The sequence below is a fragment of the Podarcis melisellensis genome (genome assembly GCF_964234715.1).
Source record: "Podarcis melisellensis genome assembly, chromosome: 16".
Taxonomy (NCBI): domain Eukaryota; kingdom Metazoa; phylum Chordata; class Lepidosauria; order Squamata; family Lacertidae; genus Podarcis; species Podarcis melisellensis.
In genome coordinates, this window is record NC_138533.1 from 37185269 (window position 1) to 37204430 (window position 19162).

Genomic DNA, 19162 nt, shown 5'->3' on the forward strand with positions numbered 1-19162 from the left:
ATGTTACGTATTGTATTGAGCTGCTATGCGGCAGCGGGGTCACCGGCACCTTTGACCCGACTGATGTTTCTCCTAAGTAGGTGCCTAAACAATACTTATAAGTTTATTAAGTGTGGTGGTGTTGTATACTTTAGTATAAGTGTATTGTAAATAAATAAGCAAATAAAAATGTTTGTTTATTTTTCCTTTCGTAAATGAGAGATAAAGTGTGGTGTTTGACATAAGCATAATCAAAGTTAATTTGGGGGCTAAACTAAATTTGGGGGCGCTGGGCGGATCTTTGCACCCTGGTGGCGCATATGCTAAAGACAGCATTCCCCATAGTCCAGCCCCAAACTGCAGCTGCGTGAAAACGTTGCATTTTGACCCACACACTGACTTTGGAGCCAGTTGGTCCCCTGCCTTTTCTCTTGGGTGGCAGATAATGCTTGCGAGAAAGACAGCATATATCTGGGGTTAAAGTGTTTAAAATTTCCATCTGGAGTAGGAGGAGTGAGGGAGGAGCTCGTCTTCCCATGTTTGCTTTATTAAAAGCTTCAGATACTGCCCCTCTCCCCATCTCTCTCTCTCTCCCTGTCTGTCTTTCTTTCTCTCTTGGTGACATCGCTTTGCTGCCACAGAGAAGAAAAAATGGTGAGGCTTCATAGCTCTTAATCAAATTATATATATATATATTGTTGCTGTCACTCTAAGGGTAACAAGAGATGTTTTTGACCCTGTGAAATTTGCAAACACTTCCTAGTTGTTCACGTTTGGACTGTCCTGCAAACATCTAAATCAGTGCATGAAAACCAAGCAATTTCTTGGAGTGAGTGAATATGCTGTGAACACCTAATTTGTGCAGACAGTTAGACATGGGTTTACCGTATATTTTTATTTTGGTTTCATCCCTCTAGTATTGGTGGTGGTGTTAGATGTATTTTTAAAACTCTCATGACTTGCATAGAGCCTTAGTTTTGAGGTGGGTTTTTAAAAACTTCTGGAGTAACTTTTTGCAAAATTAATGTCTCTGTTTTATTCTGTTTTGATCCTTAACCACTAGACGTCTTACTTGGATAAAGGGCTGAAGGTAAGATCACAATGCAGTCTAATATCCATGCACCCGCCCCACCCCAAATATGGTCTATGGTGTCAATGGCATTTTGGATTAATGTTTTAGGGCATAAGCTGGCGAGAAGGACCACGGCAAAAGCCTTTTTGAAATGAATATTCTCTTGTTGCGTAGAAGAACTGGGCTGTGCATTTGGCAAATACCCGATAAACCTCAAAGCATTGTACAAAAGTCACATTCTTACATTCTACAAGGTGCAATTGTTTTGTATTTTAACTGAATGATTGTAATTCTTAAAGCAGAAGTGTGTGAGTCTCATAGACTCATACATTACTTAAGGGAAACCTGGGTTAGCCACCAAGTGTACTCTCATTCCAGGTCAATCCCAGCTGCCTGTCATGGGTGCATGTATGATACAGGGGTTTGCAAACAACATGTTCACCCTTTTTGGGTGTTAACGTACTAAATATGCACCAATTTCTTGTCTAATATTTTTTGATATTTCATCATAGCTGACAAAAGTTGTGTATTTAAGAAACAAAAGCTCCCCCATCTCAGCTAAAAAGTAAAACAAAACAATGAGGGCACAGTTCAGCCAACATTAAGCAATTTTCAGCCTCATTAAAAGGAGAGGGTGGTTAATTTTGGCTAGTTGGTGCCTTATGTTCTCAATCGATTAAGAAAAAGTACTACATTCGCTAATTACTGTGTGTGCCTGGTCCATTTGCCCAAGGCTATGATCCTAAGCTACTAGAAGGGAGTTCCATTGAACCCAATAGGACCTGCTTCCAAAATAAACCTCATTGTCCCCCACAGAGGGTAGCTGTGTTAGTTTGTGTCCCAGCAAAAACATTAAAGGATCTTTGCCTCTGCCATTCGAGTTCCGATCCTGCCTCACCTGGCTCTGTTGAGAGGGGTTTGAATGATCCTGCCTGCAGTGGCACAGCATGTGGGGGGCACAGGGGGGTTGCCAGTGTGGTGTAGTGAGAGCCAGTGTGGTGTAGTGGTTAAGAGCGGTAGTCTTGTAATCTGGGGAACCGGGTTCGCATCTCCGCTCCTCCACATGCAGCTGCTGGGTGACCTTGGGCCAGTCACACTTCTCTGAAGTCTCTCAGCCCCACTCACCTCACAGAGTGTTTGTTGTGGGGGAGGAAGGGAAAGGAGAATGTTAGCCACTTTGAGACTCCTTCGAGTAGTGATAAAGCGGGATATCAAATCCAAACTCTTCTTCTTAAGGGTACAAAATTTCAACATCTGGGCTCTGTTGAAAATGGCTTCTCTTTGCAAATCAGGAAGTTACCTCTATGGACCACGGAAGAATTCTTCTTTTCTTCTCTCTACAGCTGCAATCTCCTGGGGGATGTGGGTGCTATTAGGCAGTTGAATACGCATGCGTACTCCGTCCATTTCACTCTCTCCCACCCCCACCTCTGCACGGCCCTGGTGCTGGCACCCTATGCTACGCTACTGCCTGCCTGTGTTGGGGATACTGGGCTGCTCTGCCTCTGAGTGTGTCACATAATAACCAGCTACCTTTTCTCCCATTCAGCCCGAAAGAGGCCGGTTCCTTCACTTCCATTCCTTGACGTTTTGGGTCGGTAATGCAAAGCAGGTGAGTGTGCTGATAAAACCAGGAAGGTCTGCCAGGGTGCGGGGGTGGGGTGGGGGTTGACTCTCGAGAAAGGATGAGAGAAGAAACCAGTTTGGCTCGGATTTCAGAGCAGACTTACTGATTCGCAGTGCCCCAGACAAGATGCTTACTGCAATGCGGCAAAACTTTGAAATGTTCACTTCTCTGAATTTTGTGGTGTATAGAAAATGTGTACATTTGGGGAATGTGTTATAAGAATGCAGGTGTTTAGTGCAAACCATGTATGAATGTGCATTGTATGGGGTCAAATTGCTTGCAAAAAGGAGAAATGTGGCAGGTTTCCATGAGGATTATAAAACCGTATCTCACATGTGAGATATGGCAAGCGGAAAAGTCTGGGAAAATGTGAAAGAGGGGGAAGCCAGACTTGACAGAGTGCTTCCTCTTAATGTTGTTGGCTTTGCTGCTGTTGCCCCCTTGTCCCCTTCCCAGGCACCTCACTGGGGCATCTGGTTGGCCTCTGCGAGAACAGTGTGCTGGACTGCATGGGCCCCCCTTGGCCAGATCCAGCTGCAAATCTCTCCCTGCATTTGTTTGCAATACGGAGGGCTGTGGAGGGGATGTGCTTCAGGCTGTTGTGCTATTGGATGCTGGAGACGGGGTGGAGACCCATCTGAAAGGCGGGGTGGGAGTGGGGCAGATTTCCTGGGTAAGCTGCATTCAATTAATGGCTTGTGCCTTGCTGGCTATGGGGGATGGGGCATTGCACTCCCAGGAATGTGGAGCTGGAATGGTCTTTGGACTAGCCTGATGCAACCGAGAGAGGGGAGGCAGATTCTTTGCTTGGTTGGCGGGGTTAGGGAGGTGCTGAGCCAAACACACACCGTGCACAGAGGGCTCACCCACACCCTGGCTGAATGCCCACATTTCCCCATTCTGAATTGTGCACTGTAGCCCCCTGTGCTTCCACACCTCCCTGGTTTGTTTGCTGCTGCTGCATATCTTTCTACAAGGACCACAGGGCTGCTGCAGCCATTCCTCACCTCTCCATGTGGCTGTTGGCATCCGTCTGTCTCGAGAGACAATGGAGTGCAGCTCCTGGGATGAAGTCAAACTGCTGTGCTAGCAGCACCAAAGTGGCTTCCCTGAGGCATAAGCCTGGGCAGTGTGTCTGGAGGTCCTGGGCTGCCCAGACAACATTAACCTCGCTGATGTGGTCCAAAGGAAAGGGAAGCAATATGTTTGACACCGGCTTGGCGGCAGGAATTGCCAGAAAGAGTCATACAAGATGTCACCCAACCGCCTTAGGGACTCCACTCCACATTTGTGGAAGGGTTATCCCTGAGCCTTTTCTTCTCGCAAAGATATGCAGGCACTAGGCAGCAGAGGTTTAGGATCAGAGTTTTGCTTCTACTAGATGGACTCCCTTCCCAGGTTGATGAGTCCCATCAACCTCACCTTTTCTCCAACAAACTGAAAGTGATGTCCCCCACCCGCCATTTTGTTTCTTAATGATGTCATTTGCAAGCTGTAATTCAATGGACGATGCCCCCAGAGTGGTCTATTTAAGCTATACCAAAAGATCTGTTCTCAGGCTTGAAGCCTGGTATGATGTGGCGCAAAAAGGGGAAAGGGCTGAAGCAGCTCCCTAAGGGCTTTTAGTCTCCTGGGCAAGGCTGAGGGACAGAGTGGGGATTTCAACCTTAGTCCAAACCCAATATTCTGATCATTATGTCACACTGGTTCTTGCCAAGTGTCATGCCAAGATTTAAAACATCACACCAGTAGGATAAACAGGTAATGCTGTACTCAATGTGGCACTGAGCAGTTCGTTGCACAGCGCAAGGGTTTCTCCTTCTGCAACAGAACCGTCTCCCCTCTGTGTCACCTACCTGATCTGGGGGTTTCCCCTCCCTGCAGAGTGGATTTGAGAATGGCGTAAGATGTGCGGGGTGGGGGGGAGGGAGCTGATTATGGCCCATAGTCTTAATATTATGTCTGGTGACTTACTGATAACATGCTTTTTTAAAAAGGCTATTTTGCTTTTTTTTTGCCCATGTGTTTTAAAGGCTGCTTCATTTTATTGCAACAAAATGGGATTTGAGGAACTGGCCTACAAAGGTCTGGAGACGGGAAGCAGAGAGGTGGTGTCCCATGTGGTCAAACAGGACAAGGTAAGGAGGAGAGAAAACTGCATTGATGTAGGCTTGGGTTGCCATATTGCAAGAAGTGAAAATCCGGAGACAAACAAATTGTTGACCTTTTTTTAAAAAAAGAAAATTTTCTGCGGAGGTAGAAGGTGTGAGAGCAAGCTTGCAAAACCAGTCCCTTTGTCTAGGCAACAGTTGTAGCTGACAACTAGTACCATGATCCACATGCCAAAGGGATAAGCTGAGCTGCAAGGGCTACAACTAAGTGATATTGCCCTCTGGGCAAATGAGTGGGTCTCCCTCTCCCCCCCCCACCTAGCTGCCAGGGGAAGGGTACAATAGACATTGCTGGGCAGAGGGCCTGCTGAAAAGCTGGAGACAGAGACATGCTTGCTCTGCGCTAAATCCAAGCTGTGACTCAAAGGATAAGCAAGATCTCCTGGGGTGTTCATGCTGTGAGCCCCTTCATCCTAAGCTCAGGTTATATATGTGCGTAGATAAAAGGTAAAAGGACCCCTGACTGTTAGGTCTAATCGCGGACGACTCTGGGGGTTGCGGCGCTCATATCGCTTTATTGGCCAAGGGAGCCGGCGTACAACTTCCAGGTCATGTGGCCAGCAGGACTAAGCTGCTTCTGGTGAACCAGAGCAGCGCACAGAAATGTCGGTTACCTTCCTGCCAGAGCAGTACCTATTTATCTGCTTGTACTTTGACGTGCTCTCGAACTGCTAGGTTGGCAGGAGCGCCGACCTTCTGATCGGCAAGCCCTAGGCTCTGTGGTTTAACCCACAGCACCACCCGTGTCCCTTGATGCGTGTAGATAAACTATCTATAAACCGTATATCCTAAAGACCCTCACTCCAAGGAAATTGAACCTGGAACCCTTGGACTCTCTTGCCCTTGGAGAGTTGGGCTGGAGTGTACCAGTATTGTGAATGGGGGAGGGGGACCCACGACTGTCTTGGGTTTAGCAAAGAGAGACCATCTCTCTAATCCAGCCTTTTGCCAACCTGGTGCCCTCCAGATGTTATGGAATATTCCTGTTTTTAGCTTCCTGTTGGTTGTCTCAATGATCTTGGATATCAACATTTTAAATGAATGCCAATGTCAGCATTTCAGCCTTTGACTCATCACTTAACCTTGTCATAAAGAAAACGAATGCTTGTAGTTATTCTGATTATTATTCTGATTACCAACAGATCATATTTATCTTCTCCTCGGCTCTCAACCCTGGAAATCAAGGTAATTCAAGAGTTGGTCCTGTTGTAACTTTTCTTACCAAACAAGTTCCTTTTGAAAACCTGGGAGTTCTGTGTCCAGCTCTGGGGGCCACATTTTGAGACAGGCGTTGGCTCCAAGCATGTCAGGAGTAGGGCGAACAGGATGGGGAGGGTTCTGAACTCTCAATAAGGAATGCATTAAATTGCTGGCCGTGCTTTAGCCTGGAGGAGAGAAGTTTAAGGGGAGACGTGAAAGTGGTCTTCAAATATCAGAAGGGTTGTTGCATAAAAGGTGGAACAGACTTTTTCTCTGTTTCTCCAGAGGGCAGGACTTGAATCAAGGACCAGGAATGGCAGGGAGGGGCAGATTTTGGCCAGATATGCAGAGAAAGTTCCTAAAAGCAAATTTAAGCCAAGGCTGGGCAGCCGTCTGTAAGGGGCTGCTGCAGGATTGTGTCTTGCATTGCAGATTCTGCTCTGACCATTGGGGGGTGGGGCTCAATGCCCTCTCAGGGTCTCTTTCAATGCAGTTCACTGGTTTATTTTACTGTGCTTCGAGTTAGTTTATATCCCAGTGTTACATAGATCATCTGGTTGTTTCCAGCCCAGGTGTGCCATCTAGGGGAGCTGGGTGGCTGAGGGCTCCACCCAAATTTTCAAGGGGTGGGTTGGGCCCCCTCAAAATTCAGTGACCCTGCGCACTGAAAGCTCTCTGATGGTCTCTGCCAGGTGTGTGGCAAGGCAAAGCATCTTCACCCTGGCGTGTCCTTTTGGAAATCGCCCGGGCCCCTTCCTGGAAGACACCAAAACGAGAGGCTGCATAAAAAAGTAGGGTGGGGGTGGGAGATGGCAGGCCAAGTTGGCATGTCTGGGGGGTTATGTGTGATGTCACGCATGTGCGATGCCTTCCCTCCCAGCAGCGTTGGGCACAACTTGGTGCCTCTGTTCAGCCTCTAGTGTTGACGCCTTTTGCTCCATGGAGCCATGGAAGGGGCCTGCATTGTGGTTCTTGGCCACAGTGGCTTTGTTCTCCCTCCACTGTTGAAGGCAGCACACCTTTGTTGGGAATCCCAAACGGGGAATCGTCTGTTGTGCTCACGACCTGCTTTTAGGCTTCTTGTAGGCATCTTGGTTGGCCGTTGTGAGAACAGGATGCTGGACTAGAGGAGTTATGGGCCTGATCCAGTGGCTAGGCCCTTCTCATGTTTCCATGTTCTTCACAACCCATCAGCAGTGCCATAGGTGCCCTCTCGCACCAAAGATTGTGGGTGCCCGCAACAAAGGGCTTCGACTTCGCCCATTGACTTTGGAGTGGCTCAGTCCCCCAAATATATTGTTGTGGGTCCTGAAGCACCCACGGCTCCCTAGAGTGAGCTCCAGTGAGTGGTGCTTTAAGATCATAAGGACTGGTCCAGCCAAAGGGATACCCTGTCCAGCCCCCAGTTTCTCTTCATGGCCAACCAAATGCCTCTGGAAAAGCCCTCAAGCAGAGCCGTCTTCCCCATAGGGCTTAGTGGTGCGTCGCGCCAGGGCGCCAGCTTCTCAGGGGCGCCCTAGCGAGTGGGGGAGCTGCGTGGCTTTGCCGGTGGCCTCCCCTTTCCCTGCATGCCCGCCAGCTGCGCTCCGCCAACCATATGGCTGGTGGGCGTGCAGCTTGCCTCCCAGGCCTCTGCGAGGATTGCTCTCCTGCAGCGGCATGGGGAGAGTTGCGTCCCCTGATGGCTGGCAGTGCGCAGCTTCAGCCCCCCCATCTGTGGTAATTTGGGGGGTGCTGGGCGGATATTTGCACCCGGCACCGCATCTGCTAAAGACAGCCCTGCCCTCAAGCAGCCTGGCATGGTGGCTGTGGGCCTCTCCCTCCTTTTTTCTTTCTGCGTTCTCTGATGGGCCTTGAAGGCTGGATTCAGGGTCACCACGTCTGCCAGTTCCTCAGCAGGAGTTTTTACCAGGGTTATATGCAGCCCCTTGGCAGGACTTCAAATGCAGGCTTCTCCTTGTCTCAGGGGAGAGATGGAGGCTCCTTTGCTCTTAAAAGACAATGCAGTTAATTCACTAGCACAGGTAATTTGCTGTGCCTGACTAAAACACAGCTGGCGTGCAATGTTCTAAGGTACACCGCCTCTGACTATGGAGGTTTCATCTTTTTTGGCCAATAGCAGTTGACAAACTTCTCCTCCGTTAAATTGTCTTGGTGTTTCCTCTTTCTCTCTCCCTCATTATGCAGAAATGGGAGCACACTTAGTGAAGCATGGGGACGGAGTCAAAGATGTCGCCTTTGAAGTGGAGGACTGTGATTTCATCGTGCAGGTGAATCTCTGCTGAGGAGGGTCTCTGTGTGACTTGAGAGGCTTGCTAGCCTTTCGCCTTGCTTCATCTAGTAAGTGCTATTTTTATTTTCCCCACTCAGAAAGCTAGAGAGCGTGGAGCTCTGATTGTTAAAGAACCCTGGATAGAGGAAGATAAACACGGGAAGGTGAAATTTGCAGTCGTTCAGACGGTAAGAAAGTGAGGGCTTTCACCTATAAACTGCATTTGGACAGACTCAGAAAATGATAATACTAATAGGCAGTTGTTGTTAAGACAGCAGAACTCTCCTTCCTTGGAGGTTTCTTAAGGCAGAGGTTAAATGGTCATCTGTCAGGGATACATTGCAGGGGGTTGGACTAAACTCTACGACTGTGATAAATAAATAGGATTTATGTAGCATGTTCTCTAGGCACTTTGTTTTTATTTTATCAGAAACCCTTAAAACAAGCCTATCTTATTAGCCTCATGTTTCTGAACTGGAGACTGAGAGAAATTACTAGACTTCTTCAGCCTCAAGAAGAAGCTATGCATTTAGCCAAAGGTAGTGATTAAAAAGAGTTCCTGTTTGCCAGTGCAGTATACTCGGAGTCCTGTAGTGACGCCACACTCTTTATTGCAGCTTGTAAAACAGTGATTGAATTGCCCCCAAACCTCGGGCCTTTATAGATATTATTTACACAATGAGTCCCATCTGATTGGCTGATTCTGCTTCCCTCCTGGAGCCTGATTGGTCTTTTCCTGCAGGCCAATCAGTTGTTGCATTCTACTATCCTACCAGCCTAATAGGCTGATTAACTCCTGGAGCCTGATTAGTCTTTGCCTGCAAGCCAATCAGTTGTTGTGATCTGGGATCCTACATGCCTATTGTTCTAGGATCCAAGCTTAGTACAGAACATCAGATACATTTAAAACAATATCATGGCACTTTAATCTGTCATCCCCCCCCCCAATTACAAAAGCATCCTGGGAAGTGTAGTTTAAGGATGTTGAATAGCTGTTTTGGAGGTGTCTATTCCCCTCACAGAACTACAATTCTCAACTCTACAATTAAATAATCCCTGCCTCTTCCCATGGATTTCTGGGAGTTGTAGGCCTGTGAGGGGAATCAGAGTCTCCTAATACAGTGGTACCTCAAGTTACATACGCTTCAGGTTACAGACTCCGCTAACCCAGAAATGGTGCTTCAGGTTAAGAACTTTGCTTCAGGATGAGAACAGAAGTGTTTCACTTTCCTCTTCCTCCTCCTCCATCTAGTATGGAGACACCACACACACCCTGATAGAGAAGAGGGGCTACAAGGGGCTTTTCCTGCCTGGGTTTGAGCCACCCATCTTCAGGGACCCTCTGTTGAAAAAACTGTAAGTACCAGCCCTTACTGCTCTGGTTAAACTCTAGCGTGAAAGATCTGAGTCTCATTTTAGACTGGGTGCCATTCCACACACTTAGATTTGCCACTGGGATTGTTCAACCAGCAAGGAGCTAGTCCTGGCCATTTCTGAGTATCATTCCCACATTACACTTTTAGATAATCTTTTCTCTCTCTTCCCCGCCCCCCTCCCCCTGCACACAGATTAGCACAGTGACCCCACTGGAAGTTGTTATCCTTGTAGGTACACACTTCAGACAAGCTTAAGCATACACCTGAATAAAAAAAAAACCACACTCAAAGAACCTTTGGTGACTTTCATCAGCGGGAGTTTGATGTCTGTTTTGGTTTTTTTTTACCAACAACCAACAACAGTGAGACCCCCAGGCGGCTGATACATTGGGTATACATAATCAATAATAACATATTCAAATCAACCATATGTACAATTTTATATACGTTAACACTTCTCCACCCACAAGGTTTATTTAACTTTTAACATTTTAATTGCCCCAAATTGTTCAAACCTACCCAAATAATTCAATGTCTTCTCAAACCAATCCTCCTCTTTCTTGCTGACCTTAAACCCTTTCATGCTGTGTATCTTCGCAGTTACTGTAGATATTCTAAAATTATAATATTATTCAGTTTTTTCCTCCATTGGTTCACCTCAGCTCTTCTGCATTTTTCCAATTACTCGCTATAACCTGTCTGGCTGCAGTTACCATCAATTTTACCCATTTACATTCCTCTTTTGTTTTTAACTTGGTGCTGCTCAGACTAATAAGAACCATTAATTTAGCTATCCCCACCTTCCTACCCACAATTCCCAATATTTCTATACCAATCTGTTTCCAAAATTCATTAACTAACGGACAATCCCACCACATATGACTGTTTGTTCCCATCACTCCACATTTCCTGACTGATTTTATTTGTTTATTTATTGCATTCACATCCCACTTTTTCTCTCTCTAAGGAGTCCAAGGTGGCATCCCTTGTTCTCTCTGCTGCTCATTTAATCCTCACAACCACCCTGTGAGGTAGGCTAGGCTGAGGGGAATGACTGGCTCAAGGCCACCCAGGGAACTTCATGACCAAGTGGCTGGACTCCCAGATTCTGTGCTGACACTCTAGCAGGACACCACACTGGCTTATGGGGAACCCTTTGTGTAAAGGGAGATTAACCCCTGAAAGGCGGACAGGAGCTTAATTTGCAAATGGGTTGCTGAGATACTTCAAATGGGCCTTTGGCAACAGGCTTCTCTTGCCCATATGTTTTTCTCTGGAAAGAGTTAATGGGGGTGGGAGGATCTGAGGCCACCTTATCTGCATGAGAAGTACTCATCCCACAAAAAAAACACTGTGGAGGTAAAAACCCCTGATCTCATCTGCCTTTTTCTTTCTCAGGCCACCTGTGAAACTGAACTTCATTGACCACATAGTGGGGAACCAACCTGATCAGGAGATGAACTCTGTGGCAGAATGGTAAAGATTGCTTTTGGAAATCAACTTAAGGGAAGAATTGCTTTCCTTCTAGAACATGAAACTTCCTCAATGACAACACAGGACATTTAGAGCAGCCATGGGGACCCCGGATGTTGTGGGCCTGATTAATCTAAATCCCTGATTCAGAGGAACTGATTTTAGGACATTTATTATAGGCGGCCTTTACGACATGATACGTACGTACGCAAAGACGCATCCAGGGGGTGGGGTCCCCAACTGAGTCTTCTTCGATCCAGGTGACAGAAAGCCTCATTTTAGGCCCTGCTCATAGACCATCCTCTCCTGGGGCTTTGCATACCCACCAGCTCAGCATGTGCGGGGTGGGGAGGAAGGAAGGGGGGCTGACCCTCTTCTTGGCTCTGCTCAAGGGAACATGGCCCAGAGGATGCCGGCAGCAGGGCCTCGACTGTGGCTTTATCAGCGGGGATATCAAAGGGCAATAGCTATGATGGCTAACATTGATCTCCAGGTCCATCTACTCCAGGGGTGTCAAACTCAAATTCATCGGGGGCCGCATGAGCAGTTTGGTCACCCTCAAAGGGCCAGTTGTATCTGTAGGACTATGTAAAGGACATGTAAAGTGGAGGTTTCCTGTGTAGAATGGCCGGCGCCACTAGAGGGCAGATGTTCTCTGGCTTGTAGGCTGCCGCGCATGCGCTGAAGAGGCGGCTTTCTTGTGTAAAAAAAAAAAGGGGAGAATAAAAGGTGAAGGCTGGCGGCCGGCGGCGGCTACACGAGCCACATGACGAGGTCTGGCGGGCCGGATTCAGCCCGCGGACCTTGTGTTTGACACCCGTGATCTACTCTATACCTCTGAATGCCAGCTGCTGGAGATAAGCAGCTGTTGGCTTCCTGTCTTGCGTGAGGATTTCCCAGAATAATCTGGTTAACTGCTGGTGGGACCATTATGTTGGACAGCTGTGCTGCCTGGGGCTTGATGGGAGTTGCAGTCCAAAAAAAAAACCAGCTGGAGGTTTGGAGAAGAGTGGAGTAGATGGACTTTTGATGTGATCTCGCTTAGCTGCCTGGAGAGCCACACACACCCCCGCTCCCCCTCCCATTAGCTGATTTTTAAATGGAATTATAAACACCCACAGAGCAGATCCCCTCCCTCTCCCTTCCTTCTTTGAGCTTCCAAGCAAGCAGCCTCCATTCCAGCCACGGTTCCATAGACCCAGAGCTGCAGCTCTGGAAGGAAGATCAACAGCCTCGTAGACCATCGGCCAGTCTCCCTCTGTGCAGTGGTCAGCCATGACTCTCCAGGGGATTAGATGGGAGTCTTCCCCAGCCATATCTGACCATGCTAGGGATTGAGCCTGGGGTCTTTGTAAGCAAAGTGTGTGTGGTGCCTCCTCTAAAAACAAAGGAGGTCTCTAGTCCTCACTGTTCTGAATAAAGGATTGAATTAGATAGAAACTGCTTTCGACAGAGTTAGACCGCTGGCCCATGTACCTGGCTTGGTACTGTGCAACCCTGACTGGCAGTGACTCCCTGCCTGGACATATCAGGGGTTGAAGGTGGGTGCAAAAGCAGGTGCTCTACACCTGAGCTATGGGCTCAGATTGATGTCAGAGCAGGAAGCTGCCCAGGTAGCTCTTGCTGCCTTGCTGCATCTCCTTGTTGCAACTTTTTAATTCTTCAGTCATTAATTCTTCAAAAGAACGTTTGTGAATGCATCTAGACTCCACCCAGGATGTTCTCTAAGAATATAATTGTGGCTAAAGCCCTTGGCCTACTTATTCTGACATGTGGCACTTCTTGCACAGGTACCAGAAAAACCTCCTCTTTCACCGTTTCTGGTCTGTGGACGACAAGCAGCTGCACACAGAGTACAGTGCCCTCCGGTCTATTGTGGTGGCCAATTATGAAGAGACCATTAAAATGCCCATCAATGAGCCTGCAGTGGGGAAGAGGAAGTCTCAGATCCAGGTGAAAGCAGAGACTCTCTGGGTCCTTTGTGTCAGGGCTGAGTGGCCAGAGTTGAGCCTCAAGCCAGGGCAGAGGAACAGGCAGAGACACACCAGGACTCTGGAAAGTCCCCGGCCAAACAGGAAGCCTTTCACCATCCTCCAGTGGCCAACCTGGGGAGATGGTTCCATCTCGGAGCCTCAGGATACTTGGGAAGGCATTGCCACCTGCAATTCCAATTGTGTGCTACCAGGTGCAGCTACCCCCTAGAGAAGAAGGTGCCAGTTTCTAACTCCAGTGGCTTGTAGCATAAAGTTGTTTTAGGGGGTGCCGACTGCTTTGGGGGCTCTGGGCACTTGGCATGCTGCAGAAACTCGGGTGCAACACACACACACACACACACACACATATACTACTGGCTGCAATGGAATGCCTCAAGCCTCAGTTAATTGGGGGAGGGGGACCATTTGACACTTCCCCCCCCCCCCCGGGAAGGTCTCTACGGGCACATGGTGTGCCATGCTGGTGACCGCCTGAGTTATTTGGCCTGTTCAGTACAAGCCCTGCCCATCCCAATGCATTTGCCTATTGCATCCTTCCTCTAAGGAGGTTGAGACTGTGTTGTGGTGTGGATTTCCTTTAAGCAAGGAGCGTTGACTTTGTGGACTGCTTCTCCCCTGGTGCAAGGTGGAAACATTTCTCGATAATCGAGTCTTTGGCTGATTGACATTCTATAGCCAGCGTGGTGTAGTGGTTAAGAGCAGTGGAATCGTAATCTGGTGAACCGGGTTCGCTTCCCCGCTCCTCCACATGCAGCTGCTGGGTGACCTTGGGCCAGTCACACTTCTCTGAAGCCTCTCAGCCCCACTCACCTCACAGAGTGTTTGTTGTGGGGGAGGAAGGGAAAGGAGATTCTTAGCTGCTTTGAGACACCTTAGGGTAGTGGTAAAGCAGGATATCAAATCCAAACTCTTCTTCTCTTATTCTTCTATAGCCTTTTAAATGTGTTTATGGGAGGGGGTTATTGGTTTGATTTTGTTTTAATAGGTATTTTGTGTTCTCATCTTGTATTTTTATGCTGTAAACTGCCCCGTGATTTTAAGATGAGGGCTGTGTGTGTGATTTAATTTTTTTTAAATCCACAATACGGTAAAAATTTCCTGTACTATGAAAATACAAAAGAATCTGACTAGAGCAGCTGTCATTAGTGATGGCCACGTAGAGATTCATCAAAACAGTAGTAAGAGCACATGTTCCCACCCCACCACTCTGGGTAAACCCTGTTTCTATTCCTCCGGTGTTTGGATGCAATGAGACAAGCGCTAATCAGAATGCAATCCAGCACACTTCTGCTCAGAAATAAGACCCACTGAGCTCCATGGAACATACTTCCAAGTGTGTCAAGGATTGCAGCCTAGGATTACAAGAGGGTAAGGCAGGAGATGGAGGCTGTTAAGACCCACAATGACGTATTTTTCTCTCCTCCCCTCAAGCTCAAGGTGGTCTACATAGTTCTCCCTCTTCTCAATTAATCCCCACAACAGTCTTGCTAGGTTGAGGTTGCAAAGTGAGCTGAGTTGGGATTTGAACTCTGGTCTCCCAGGTCCTGGTCTTGGCCTGGTGTTTTTGTGATGTTGTTGCTGGCAGTTCACCACTCACATGGTGCCTTCCTGTGCTTACTGTGTGCTTTTTCGCTCTGCAGGAATACGTGGACTATTACGGGGGCCCTGGAGTCCAACACATCGCTCTGAATACCTCGGATATTATTGCTTCAGTAAGACAGTATATTCCCTGATCAGTCTACCAATAAGTGGCCACCTTTGGGAATGTGGCCTTTGTCATTGCTGTGTACATTTTTGGGTTGCAGGTCACAAACCTGAAAGAACGTGGCACGGAATTCCTGGTGGTGCCCCCCACCTACTACCAAAAACTTAGGGAGAAATTGAAATCAGCCAAGATCAAGGTGAAGGAGAACATGGATAAACTGGAGGTGAGTTGGCTACCAGGGCTACCCTACATCTTGCAGTTTGGCTTAGTGGCCAGAAGGTTGGTCTAGACTAGGACTTCATCATACAGTGCATCGTTAAACTATGGAACTTGCTGCCACAGGAGGCAGTGATGGCCATCAACTTGGGTGGCTTTAAAAGAGGATGGGACAAATTCAGTGGCTACTAGTCATGGGGGCTGAACAGGAGGCTGAACTAGATGGCCCATTGGCCTGATGAAACAGGGTTTTCTTATGTTCTTACCGACTGGCAAGGCATGAAGTCAAATCCCTACTCATCTGTGAAGCTTGGTGGGTGACCTTGAAATAACCACTAGCTCCAAGTTTTGGTGGGAGCAAAACAGAAAGGTCAAGAACCAGATACTCCCCTTCGAGGATCTTGGATAGAAATACAATACACATGCAAGCAATTACTTTAGCAGCTGCTCAACTTGATGAGTTTTACATTGGGAAGGGGGTTGTGGCAGTTCCAATGTAATGTGCAAGACCACCAGCCTTTAAGGTGGGACTGGCTATCCTGTGACCCCCTTCCAAGGCCCTTGGACTCCAAGCTCTCACCAGCCCCAGCCAGCATGGCCCAACGCCGGAGAGAGATGTGAGGTGGAGTCCAGCAACATCTGGAGGGCCACAAGTTAACCCCATCCCAGCTTTGAGGGCATCACTTCCTGGTGGCAATAGCGACGGCAAAGAGGACATTCTTCACCACCTCTATTGCATCTGCAGAAAACAGCAGCAGGAGACTCAAGTGGTTCACAATCTAGCAGAACAACCTCCACCATCAGGGCCTGGTGAGGATCCCAAGATCTCCTGCAATGATTTTGCAAAGTTTTTTGCAGATAAAGTCGCTCAGATTCGGAAAGAGGTAGACTCCACCATGGGAGCAGGGCCGGGGTGGGAGAGTGCTAGAGTCCTGTCCAGTCAAGTGGCATGGGATCAGTTCCTATCTGTTACCTTCAAGGATGTGGACAGGCTGCTTGGATGAGTGAAACTAACCACCTGTCTCCTTGATCCTTGCCCATCCTGCTCCTGAATGGGGTAACTGTGCCCCCTGAAGGACCAGGTGTGCAGCCTGGGAGTCATTTTGGACTCACAGCTGTCCATGGAGACGCAGGTCAATTCTGTGTCCAGGGCAGCTGTCTACCAGCTCCATCTGGTACGCAGCTGAGACCCTACCTGCCCACAGGCTGTTTTGCCAGAGGGGTGCATGCTCTAGTTATCTCCCACTTGGACTACTCCAATGCACTCTATGTGGGGCTGTGACCCGGAAACTGCAACTAATCCAGAATGGGGCAGCTAGACTGGTGACTGGGAGTGGCTGCCAAGACCATATAACACTGGTCTTGAAAGACTTACATTGGCTCCCAGTGCATTTCTGAGCACAATTCAAAATGTTGGTGCTGACCTTTAAAGCCCTAAACAGCCTTGGCCCTGTATACCTGAAGGAGCATCTCCACCCCCATCATTAATTACGGACACTGAGGTCCAGCACCAAGGGCCTTCTGGCAGTTCCCTCACTGTGAGAAGCCAAGTTACAGGGAACCAGGCGGAGGGCCTTCTCGGTAGTGGCACCTGCACTGTGGAACACCCTCCCATCAGAAATCAAGGAAATAAACAATTATATGACATAGAAAACATCTGAAGGCAGCCCTGTTTAGGGAAGTTTTTAATGTCTAATGTTTTACTATTTTTTATGTGCTGTAAGTTGCCCAGAGTGGCTGGGCAAACCCAGCCAGATGGGTGGGGTGTAAATAATAATAATAAAAAGTTGTTGTTGTTGGTTATACAACATCTCACCCATTCCCTGGGCAACTTCTATCATTGCCCTTTCATTTGCTTCTGCTGTAAAGGAACTCAAAATCCTAGTTGACTTTGACGAGAAGGGATACCTGCTTCAGATCTTCACAAAGCCTGTTCAGGACAGACCGACTGTCTTCCTCGAGGTCATCCAGCGCCACAATCACCAGGTTTGTTGGGCAGCCGGGGCTCACCCCAGGCTCAGTGGAAACAAATCAACTCTCACAGATTGGTGGCTTTCTGCTCTACCCTGCTCAGGTTTTGTTTTGTTTTTTTAAATTTGCATGATAAAAGTTGGGAAATGACCACCTTTTTAAAGTACAAAAGGGACTCAACTTGGATAATCCAGCTGCTGTATTGCAACCACTGGAATGAGCTGTTTGCCAGATTTTACTATGCTGCAGCTAATTGTCAGAGGGTAATGTGGCTTGCAGGCCAGATGATCTGAGCAACCAGTAGGGCAGGCATAGGCAAACTTTGCCCTCCAGATGTTTTTGAGACTAGTTTCCATCATCCCTGACCACTGGTCCTGTTAGCTAGGGATGATGGGAGTTGTAGTCCCAAAACATCTGGAGGGCTGAGTTTGCCTGTGTCTGCAGTAGGGGCTTGGCTGACTCTGTGAATAATTATTGTCTCCTCTTTCTGATCAGTTCATTGCTACTAACCTTACCTCCTGCCCCTTGAAAACAGCCTCACTTTGGCTAGGTACCTGCCTCTGGCCTTCCCGATTTCTGAGTTTACTGATCTAGAATTTGGCATTAGTCTACTCTGAACTAGGGACTTAACTCTGCGCCTTCCAAGTTCCAAGGGGCTGTCTGCAGGTCTGACCCTGACAACGCTTATTCAAAAGGCAGATGGAATAATAACAACAATGTTGCTGGTGTGGCTATTAAATCTGAGCTGATGGGAATGCATCATCACCATCATGCTTGTGTGTTCATATGAGGCACATTGTGACTGATCATTGGCTTCTCTGCCGTATCACCCATTCCATCTGAGGCAGAGTGGAGATCTCACCTGCCACGGAAGAGAGCTCCAGTTGGGGTATCGGGAAGAAAGTGCTTGCACTATTTACACATTTCTCTCTCTCCTGTGGCTTTAGGGATTCGGTGCTGGAAACTTCAAATCTTTGTTTGAAGCTATTGAACTGGACCAAGATGCCCGGGGAAACCTCACTGTCCTGACACCCACCGGAGAATCAGACTTTGTGTAATGCTCAGGAGGAAACAGTATGGATATATACTGAAAGTGGGGTGCACTATGCAAGGATTGGAATAATTCCTCCCAGTTCAGGCTTTCCTGAAGGCGGTTCTAAAGTCTTCCTTTTCCCCTCCATTGGCTTTTTTTTTTTAAATTAATACCATGGGAGCCTTCCTCCATGTCCACTTTGGAGAGATCCCTCAGGTTGGCTGAAATAAACAAACGAACATGAATTTGTCTGTTCCTGATCCCAGCATTTGGCATGGCACTTGAAAAAGGACTGTAACAGCTATGCAGTTTTGGGGCTATGTAAAAACTGCAACTTTTGAGTCATGGAATCAAGAGAGTTGCAAGAGACCTCAAAATGAATCAAGTCCAAACTCCAGGCGATGAAGGAACCCTTCCTTGTGCCATTTTTGTTGATAGGTGGCTACCTACATGCCACTGAGTGCAGCAGCACCCAGCTGCAAGATCCAGATGCTCACAAGCCAGTGATAAGTAGCCTTTCCCATTATGGTTTTTGCCCTTGTCCAATGAGGCTCTTGTTATGTGCCATGTCTGTAGAGCAGGGATGGGGAACCTGGTACCCTTCAGATATTGCTGGACCCCAAACTCCCATCAGCCCCAGCCAGTATGGCAAATGGTATGGGGTGATGAGCACTGTAGCCTGCCCTACAACAGATGGAGGACTGCAGATTCCGCCACCTCCTCTGTAGTGTAACTTTTTCTCAAAGCCCTTCAAACTTAGTGGCTATCTTCACATCATTTATTAAAATATTGTTAACCCAGCCTCTGTCCAAAGGTTTCAGGACCAGGTGTACCAATAAGTAAACAAAGCAAGCTACAAGTCAGGATCAGATAATAAATAAATAAATAATCTTAAAACACAAGCAGTCCTTGTACGACATTATGTTAGATGAATCAACACAACGGTAAGTATGTCCTGGCAAAGAAAGATGGTACAGTGGAACCTTAACTTACATACGCCTCGTTTTGTGGATGTTCCAAGTTGCGTCTGCAGCAAACCTGGAAGTAAACACCGGGTTTGCCGCGGTTCGCGC

General features: G+C 47.8%; 1 protein-coding gene across 2 annotated transcripts; it reads left to right on the top strand.

Annotated features, from left to right (window-relative positions):
* Nucleotides 1-608: 608 nt before the first annotated feature.
* Nucleotides 609-18334, top strand: HPD (4-hydroxyphenylpyruvate dioxygenase). Of its 2 annotated transcripts, none has more exons than XM_081893412.1 (13): nt 609-633; nt 2601-2663; nt 4712-4816; nt 5992-6034; nt 8237-8319; nt 8420-8509; nt 9574-9677; nt 11096-11173; nt 12961-13123; nt 14805-14876; nt 14970-15092; nt 16955-17071; nt 18004-18334. In XM_081893412.1, the coding sequence occupies exons 1-13, from the start codon at nt 631-633 to the stop codon at nt 18112-18114; spliced, it is 1155 nt and encodes a 384-aa protein (XP_081749538.1). In that variant the 5' UTR covers nt 609-630; the 3' UTR covers nt 18115-18334. The 2 variants fall into 2 exon arrangements, with proteins under 2 accessions (XP_081749538.1, XP_081749539.1); XM_081893413.1 differs by lacking the exon at nt 609-633 and adding an exon at nt 1046-1069.
* The last annotated feature ends 828 nt before the right edge of the window (nt 18335-19162 follow it).